At 39.2% G+C, this 9320-nt stretch overlaps 1 protein-coding gene across 1 annotated transcript; it reads right to left on the reverse strand.

Moving 5' to 3' along the window:
* Positions 1–318: 318 nt before the first annotated feature.
* On the reverse strand, positions 319–1095 carry LOC125833114 (uncharacterized). The gene is made up of 2 exons (XM_049512259.1): positions 701–1095; positions 319–424 (listed from the first exon to the last, which is right to left on the reverse strand). Exons 1-2 carry the CDS (start codon positions 1093–1095, stop codon positions 319–321), a joined length of 501 nt encoding a protein of 166 aa, XP_049368216.1.
* Between the last annotated feature and the right edge of the window lie 8225 nt (positions 1096–9320).

Raw genomic sequence — 9320 nt, forward strand, 5'->3', positions numbered from 1 at the left:
TGTTTGTGCTTGAGCATTTTCCCTTCCTTGAGCCTTTAGCATAGGGCAGTCCCTCCTCATGTGGCCGCTCTTACCACAACCATAGCAATTACCCGTGCCAACTAGGCACTTGTCTTCATGTTTTCGACCACACTTTGTACAAATAGGCTTCTCAACATAAGGACCACCACCTCTTGCTTCTTGAGGCTTGGGGGTATAAACTTTACCTTTGTTGACCCTTGGAGTGTTAGGAGGACCTTGGTTGGAAAACCTCTTTTTGAACTTTGGCTTACCTTGGATATCAAACCTAACCTTAGAAGAATTTCCATCATCGGCCATTCACCTCTTCAATTCTCTACCAACTTGCTTAAGTTTTTGCTTCTCAATTTGTTCAGCATGAACCATAAGACGAGAAATGTCCATTCTTGGGATTAGCATAGCCGACCTACATTCATTCACCACAAGATCGGATACCCCCATAACAAATCTGTTCATTATAGCTCTAGAGTCTGACACCAAAGTAGAAGCATGCTTGGACAATTGAGTGAACTTGAGGCCATACTCCTTCACACTCATACCCCCTTGATGGAGGTTGATGAATTCTTTCATTTTCCTCTCCCTTAGTTCCAAGGGGAAAAACCTATCAAGAAAAGTCGTCTTGAATGTAGCCCAACATAAAGGACCCTCTCTAATAAATCTCCCCTCCTTCCATTGTCCATACCGCACTTGTGACACATCTTTGAGTTGATAGATGGCTAACTCCGCCTTTTCTTGAGAAGACACACTCATAGACTCTAGAACCTTAAACACTTCATCAATGAACCCTTGTGGATCTTTTTCCACTTTGCAGCCAAAGAAAGTAGGGGGATTTATCCTTGTGAAATCCCTTATCCTAGAAGCGGTAGTCCTACCATTTGGGTTCACTTGCACCATAGCATCCCTAGCAACTTGAGTGGCCAACACTTGAGTCAAATTATGAATAGCCGACCTTATCTCTACATTAGACATAGCCCCTTCTTCAATAGGAACTTGTGGGTTTTGAGGGGCTTGAGGGGGAACCGCCTCATTCACATTCTCCTCACCGGCCCTCCTTGCATTGTTCCTTCTTGTATTCATTGCCTATAAGCACAAGAGAAGGATTAGAAGAAAAGGACTAAATAGACTTAAGACTCTTACGCACAACTATGGAAAAAGAAAAGAGTGAAAGTTCCTAAGCATCTCGTAGCCTCTCATTCATAAGTGTGGCGCGCTTCACACCCATGAACAAGACTCTACTCGACGTAGTATCTTGTGACATGAATCCTACATTATTCTTAACCTCATGCTCTGATACCAAGTTTGTAACGACCCGAGAGGACCCTCTAGTCGTTACCGGCGTATTCGACCTCGAAGAGGTCTTATACAAGCCCTTAGCATTCGTCATAACATGTATCATAGAATAAAATAACATAAAATTAAAAACTTTTACTTTGGAAGTTCAACTTCACTTCATATACGAAAAACAGAATCTAACTTCGTCACAATGCACCATCTAGACATAGAAGTATCAAAAATGGGACTTAGCCCTTACATCAATAAGAAATCTTGAAATAGGAAAGTACAACAATGTCTTTCAACATAAGCAAAGAATTAAACATAGAAGCTAGAACATAGGGTCTTGTCCTCAAAATTGAGGACTCACCAACTAGGGGAAACAACTCCAAGTGTCTTGAGAAGTAAGCTTAAATCCTCAATGGCCCGAACCTAAATGTTTGGGGAAAAGGGAGAAAATATGGGTTAGTACAACACACGTACTAAGTATGGCCACTATGCATAAAAACCATTGAAACATACATAAAAGGACATTTAGTCAAAACATGTTTTTTACCAAGTAAATCCAATATGCACACCAAGTAAGCATCATAGTCCAAACCAACATAATATCATCCCAACACGTAGACAACCCAAGTAGTACTAGTGTAATGCAAAGAATAGAATCCCATAACCCTATTCAAAGCCAAATATCACATTAAGCAGCCTCATTCATGCATACATTCATAAGATCATATTTCATCATACCATATTCATAATGATCATACATAACATAGCTTCAACATAGTTAAGTCATAATCATCATAATCATAAGAGAATACTACTACAACCATCTCTTTAGGATCCCACAAGTGCAATGTGCAAGGGAAGACTCATACCCTCTCTTACACTATGTAGAAACCCTTAAGAATGCCCTAGTAAGAGTTCACACCTTTCATACCTTCATTTACTTTTATATTAGGGAAATATTGCATTAACCGACATAGACCATGAGAGCTACATGGAATCCGGTGTTCTACTCTCACACCGAAAAGTGAGGGTTAACACTTGCCTAAGGTGTAACCATTCGTACATAGCTATCTAGGTGGATCCACTAACCTAGAGTCATATGTGGGCACATAGTTTAGGGTCAAGGAGATTGCTTATAGAAACCCTAACTTACTAAACGTGAGGGTTTCCATCTCATGAGAAAACACATACCGTGGGTAATCCGACTTGCTAAACGTAAGGAAACCAATGTAGGGAGTCGGAATTACTAAACGTGAGACCCCGATCTCATTTACATGCCCTTTCGGTGCTAAGCATCTAATTCCCTTTTGTAATCATCTTTAGTCATCACATAAATTCACATTAGCCTTTACTAGACTCTTATGTAGACATCTTACCATAATAGCTCATATGTATTCATAAGTGAATAACAATCCTTTCACTTTAGAAACACTTAGCAAGTGAGTAAACCTTTCACTTTACATTACACTATAATCATGAGAACTACCTTTCAATCATATAGCAATCATACCATAACATACATACATACTTCATAGGTAATTCAAGTGTAGAGGGTTAAGGATGAGGAAACTACGTCATTAACACCACAACAACACATTAGGTATAGCATCATTACAATCTAAGTAATTCACCTTTTATACTTGAGTTCAAAGAAGAACCAACCTTCATACCTTCTTCCCTTTCTTGGGACATTCATAGTTCAATTACCAATTAATTCATAACCAATCCATAATATAAGGTAATTCATGAAGTCACAACATAATCAACATCAATATAAGCAATTGACATATTCCCTTCATAGCCTTCAAGGTTTCATTCAAAGACTCAACCCTAATTTCATAAAAATTATACATAACCGAGGGTAGAATCATCATACAAACATGAATTACATAACATCACATTCAATTCATAGCCTTCAATCAATATCCAACACAAACTAGGGTTAGAATTAGGAAAAGAAGGAGAAACATGGGTCTCATGGGGAATTCTTCAAGAAACCACATATACAACATAAATTCATCCATAATTGTTCATATAACATCGATCAAAGTCAGTTTATAACATCAATTTCACTTTAAAAAGAAGACCCACATTTTTGGATTGAAACCTAGAAATTGAAGATTTTGAAATTCATCTTGAAGAGGCCTCTTGGGGAAAGGAATCCCAAGAGTGATAAGCAACCATACCGTATTGACGAATTAACCACGAAAATCCGAGTTGAAACCTTGGAGAGTTGGACTTCTTCTTGAAGCTCCAATCTTCCTCAATTTAGTTCTTGAGAAGAGAGAGAGAGTAGAGAAAATGAGAAACTTTAGGCTTAGATCTTTGGGGTTTTGTGTTTGAGTGATAAAAATGAGGTAAATTGACTTAAAAATCATTATAGACACGTCCCCTAAAGTACCCTAAATACCCCTCACTCAGTTGGACTCTTTAATGAAATAAAAATCAATTTCTGAATTTCTGCATTTTCGTCGCGGACTTGTTGTTCTCTGAAGATAGTTGGAATTAAATTTGAGACAGTAGAGTCCGCGACACGACCGCGTCGTGAACTAACTTTTTTATCCTTGGGGGAGCTAGTCCGCGATGCGGAGCTATTCCCACCAAGTGCAAATTGCAAGCTACCTTGGCAACTTGCTTGGCCAAGGTTGGGGTCCTCTTAGGGTCCCCTTAGGGTGGCCCCGGGGAATCGTATTCGAACGATTTGACCCTATAAACATATATTTACATAATTTGAACCTTTTTACAAGATTATACCATCATACGACACTCCCAAGCCTGCCCAAAACATAAGGACACACTAGAACACATTCTTCTCTAGTTTTCGGACGACGTGGTCATTTCTTGACGATTAGACTTTTACTCTTCCAAACCAAGTCAATTGCATTAATTTAGGTTTAGAAACATCATTTTAACTATTTTAAGTCATTATTCATAAGGTGAGGCTCTAACTTAAGTAATAGAATTTTTGGGGTGTTACAATAACTTATTCTCATCTTCAAAACTCACGGCCCATTTTTTAGTTACCAAGTCCTTTATAAACTTTGCATACCCAAGCATTTGCTCCAAAGTTCTATCAACGGCACATTGATGGAAATTTGCTTCAACATACTAATAAACATGCGGTATTTGCCTTCTTCAGTCTTCTTCACTAACCTCTGTGGGAAAGGAGGTGGAGGTCTAAGCATGGGAATAACTTTCTGGGTTATCTCCACTTCCTTCTCTATCGCATTCTCAGACTCTCCATGTACCTCAATCACATCATCATTTTTACTATCCTCAACTTCAACCCCAGACGTCATAGGTGGGTCAATGGTCTGCTTACCCCATCAAGTAGTGACTGCCATACAATGCCTATCGTTCTTTGGATTTTGGATGGTGTTGCAAGGAAGTGTGTCGGGCTGACGTGGATTTACTGTAGTCGACAACTGATTTATGTGCTTCTCAAGTTACTTGATCGACACTGCATGGGCATCAACTTTTTGACCAAGTCCAGACGAGTTGTTTCATTTCTCCTTCACATTCTCATCAGTCGACTCAAACCTCTTCATCATCTTCTACATATCTCCTCAATCCGTGACATACTACCCCAGTCTCTCTATTGCAAGATTCCCGATTTTGTGGAGGAATATAAGGCCCAACCCGATCGATTCTGTTGCCATAGTTGTTTCGGGTAGTTGTTGACACGATTATAGTTCCCATCCCAGACATAGTTACCTTATCGGTTGTAGTTTCCATAGTTTCGACCTTGGTTTCCTTGCCCTTGGCGCCAATTATCCGAGTTGGAACCTTGGGCGTTGGCTCGGAAACCCCCCATCTGATCATTCACCAAATAAGCATCCTCCTCATAGTGGTATTCCTCATCTAGTGGTGGTGGAGTCTTGGTCAAGAAATTAACCGCATTTACCTTTTCTGTACCTCCGCTTACATACTTCAACACCAAACCTAGTTCGGTCATCATCTGACCCATCTCCTCACGAATATCATCGGCAGATTGGTTAGTTGTAGCTTGGACTGCAAACGTGTTTCTCTCTGTGTCCGACTATCTAGTACTCCACGCTTTATTATTCCAGGAAATCTTCTCCAGCTTCTCAATGATCTACTCAAAAGTATACTCACCATATGAACCTCCAGCGATAGTATTTAGCACCCCCTTACTATTGTCATCCTGGCCTCGGTAGAAGTATTCCTTCAGTGATTCATCATCAATGCGTTGATTCAGGATGCCTCTTATGAAAGCAGTGAACCTATCCCAGGAACCACTCACAGACTCTCCATGTAGTGCTACGTAATTGTTGAGTTTATCTTTGTAGTTCAGCTTCTTTGACAATAGAATGAATCTTGCCAGGAACACCTCAGTTAATTGGTCCTCTGTATAGATTGAGTTATAAGGGAGCTCATTAAACCACACATCAGCATCACCGGTCAATGATAGAGGGAAAACTCGCAATCCAATGACATCCATGTCTAAGTCTGATCGACCCACACAACTTTTGCACACACTCATCAGCTTGGCTATGTGCGCATGTGGATCCTCCGATGTCAAACCAAAGAACAAACCCTCGCTATAAGCATTTGCATCAAACTGCTAGTCACCACAAATGTATGCCCCAGAGGTAGAGGGGGTAGAACAAGAGGTCCGTCAGATTCAGCAACATTAAAGTTGATCCTATAGTTATCAGGCAGTCTTCGTCCTTGTGGATTATGTGCCCTCACTGCATCTCCTAATAGGTTTTCACCTTGAACCTGATTATTCCCATCACGAACCCTCGAAGGCTACAACCCAGCTCCATCACCTAAATTTCCTCCGATAGGAATTAATGGGACCCCTTGATTGTTCATCCTTCGCAAAGTTCTGTTCAGTTGTAGATCGTATGGAGTCAGTGGCTCACCTTGACTCCGTGTACTTGGCATACACTAGAGTAGGAACTTGAGTGAAACAAAAAGAAAAAGAAAAAAGTAAAATTAGGAAATATTTGACTAAAGTTCAATAATGTAGTTAAACTTAATCTAAATGCCTTATTCCCTGGAAGCGGCGCCAAAATTTGATACGCTCAAATTACACCTCCCTAAAGAAGTATAAGCGATCGTTATCAAGTAAAGAACCCAACTTGTAGTTTGGGGTCGATCCCACGGGGAATATGGTTTAGACTTAACTTTAACCCGCGATTATATTCGTTTAGTCAACATACTTCCGAAACAAATAATTAAAAGGGGGGGATTTGTGAAACAAATTCTGGAAATTATGTGAACAATTAGTGAACAAGATTCAAACTTTAGGTGTTATCAAGATGAGAGAGAAATTAGGGTGTACGTGTTCCCCATAAGCTCATAACGCGGTAATCCTAGTAATAATAATCCTTTCCTAGTGTATTACATGCAAAGTGATAAGTTAGGTATCACTAATTCCTTGGTCCGGCAACTAGAGAATTTCACCGCACACCTTGGTCCCTGCTACGTTTGTATAATTTACTAACTCTTACCGTTACCTCATATTACACATCACATCGATGTATGGCTTAGTTGTCACCCTCGCACCAATCGACATTAGATTATTAGATAGTATCACACTAAATCTATGTTGATAATTCTTTTCTCGTTAATTACCTCCTTGGTCCGGTAAGTAGTAACGAGGCGATTTCTAACGTTGGCCACCGTTTAAAAGATTTCTAAACGAAAGAATTATCAATCCATGCAATAACACAATTCAAGAATTACTTAGTTATTATTCATACTTTGTTAATCGCTCATGGTTCCCACAACCCTAGTTGTGGATTTATTTACCCATAGTAGCAAGAACACAATTCATATTTTTAGATGAAAAAATCAAGAACTTACGTAATGAGAAGAATAAACCCAGAATCTCAACTTGAATTTCAAAGTCAAAATCTTCAAAACGAACTTAGGAAATCAATAATTGCTAAAATTGCAAAATAATCTCCCAAGCCAAAAACTAGAACAAAGTAATAAAGTCTAACCCACAAAAACGAGGTTTACATGCCCTATATATATAAAAAAACAAGTCCAAACTAAAAAGGAAATGAAATAAGGAAATAATGTTTCTTAACGCAGTTTCGATCTTCGACACTGACCTACGGACCGTGGATTGACCTACGGTCCGTAGGTCCCTTCCGTGGTTCAGGACTTAGGCAAATTTTCCAACTTCAAAAATCTTCATCTCTGTCACAATCGATGGATGAACAGTACGGACCGTGGTTCAATCCACGGTCCGTGGATCCTCCTCTGTAGCTCCATACTTAAAATTTTCAAAATCAGGTACTAGAACCCCCTCTCTGAATCATTTGACGGAACAACAGGACGGTATATAGGTCAATCTACGGTCTGTCGATTACAACCGTGGTTCCACACTTGGTAAAGAATTCCCTGATTTTCCTTCAACCTTGCATGCCCATCTACGTCTACCATTTATGGGGTGTGACTGGAACTATGGTCCGTAGGTCACGTCCATAGATGCCTTTTTCTGCACATTGTTCATTTGTGTCTCTCAACTTCCATGTCTGAACTTATTTCCTGCAAACATGATAGAAATACATTAATACCAATACAAAATGGCCCTAGACACACACAACTCTTAAGTGAAATGTATTATAAACACCATAAATTCACAGTATATCAATGCCTCAAACAATGCTGCATAAGACTCAACATGAATGTCATACAACAAGACTCAACTTACTCATGCAATGATCAATTGTGCACTCAATGATTCAAATTATGACTCACCATTATCAAAGATGCTCAAATTCACAATACTTGCTTCAAATGCAAGTTCAAGCTCAATAAAGGTACTCAAAAGCCCTCACAACAAAGATGATTTCATACTCACACACAATTCTTCAAAAATTTATAGTTCCGGAATCACATACAACTCTCACACTCACAAAGATGAACATATGCATGACTTCACCCATAGGTTTGCCCTTATTTTCCAATCAACACTCGTTTCAGCTCACTCAAGATCACAAAGGTTTTTTCAAGGCTTGTAATGGGGCTGAGTGTAAAGGTATGGTCATTAGGCCCAATGACTGCTACCCTAATGAAGTGTGGTCGGACCCTCTCTTACTTCCGTTTCTTTATCATTTCAAATATGCTCATAATTCACCCCATTATTCACTTTCGAATGGATTACCAGATACCCCATTTCTTTTGCAATTTCACCACTTTTTCATTCGTTTTCTTTTCTTCTTTTTCTCTTTTTTTTACATGGAGGGTTCCATTTTCAACACCATTCTCAAAGGGGAATTTCTCACACTTCTTGATTTTCCTTCTCTTTTCACCATACCCCCAACTTAGGCTTTTGGCCTAAGTTGGCTATTCAAACAAACCACACTTCATGAAAGTTATGGGTGAATGGATTAAGAGGGGTCACAATTTTTCAAGTTTCTTGCAAGAAAAGGATAAAGTTCAAGGGGGGGGGGGGGGGGGGGTTCAAGCAAGGTTCACACATCTCACAAGGTTGGCCACAAAAAAGATATATTGTCAAATTGTTTTCACTCTTCAATATTGTTGCGTAAGATCATTTCAAGTGCTTGCATCACTTAGTCAAACGGGGCAAATTCTAGGTGTCATCACACAATGTTCAAAGTAACCTCAACACATACGACATTGGCACCAATATTAAACAAGACTCCACACTTTTGCTAGTGTGCAATGTTCACCACAAGAGATTCATTCGATAAGCGGCTAGTCATAACGAGATGTAAAACGTCCACACATTGTCTATGCAACTTTATTTGGCCTCATCGTAGCCGTACATTCATTTGGTTCAATTAAGAGCACTATTTAAATCATTGGTATTGATATTCACCGACACTCAAATTTGCACAAGAACAACCACAATCTCAACACACAAAAGAGGTGGCACAATTTTTTTTTAAAATTGGTCGAAACCATTTTCATTCAAAACAAGGAGCCACAAGATCAACCACCCACAAAATTCACAAGATTAAAATAAAAAAACATATATAGATCAAAACCTAATATGCACAAATAAAACAAAATCA

Source organism: Solanum verrucosum, unplaced genomic scaffold, assembly GCF_900185275.1.
Source record: "Solanum verrucosum unplaced genomic scaffold, falcon-dt-bn FXZP01000036.1, whole genome shotgun sequence".
Lineage (NCBI taxonomy): Eukaryota > Viridiplantae > Streptophyta > Magnoliopsida > Solanales > Solanaceae > Solanum > Solanum verrucosum.

Bases quoted from the DNA above. Each gene is read 5' to 3' on its own strand.
- LOC125833114 (XM_049512259.1), bottom strand. From the start codon at position 1,095: ATGAATACAAGAAGGAACAATGCAAGGAGGGCCGGTGAGGAGAATGTG. The intron at 425-700 runs GTATGGACAATG...GAATGAATGTAG, and splicing joins AAAGATGTGTCACAAGTGCG to GTCGGCTATGCTAATCCCAA.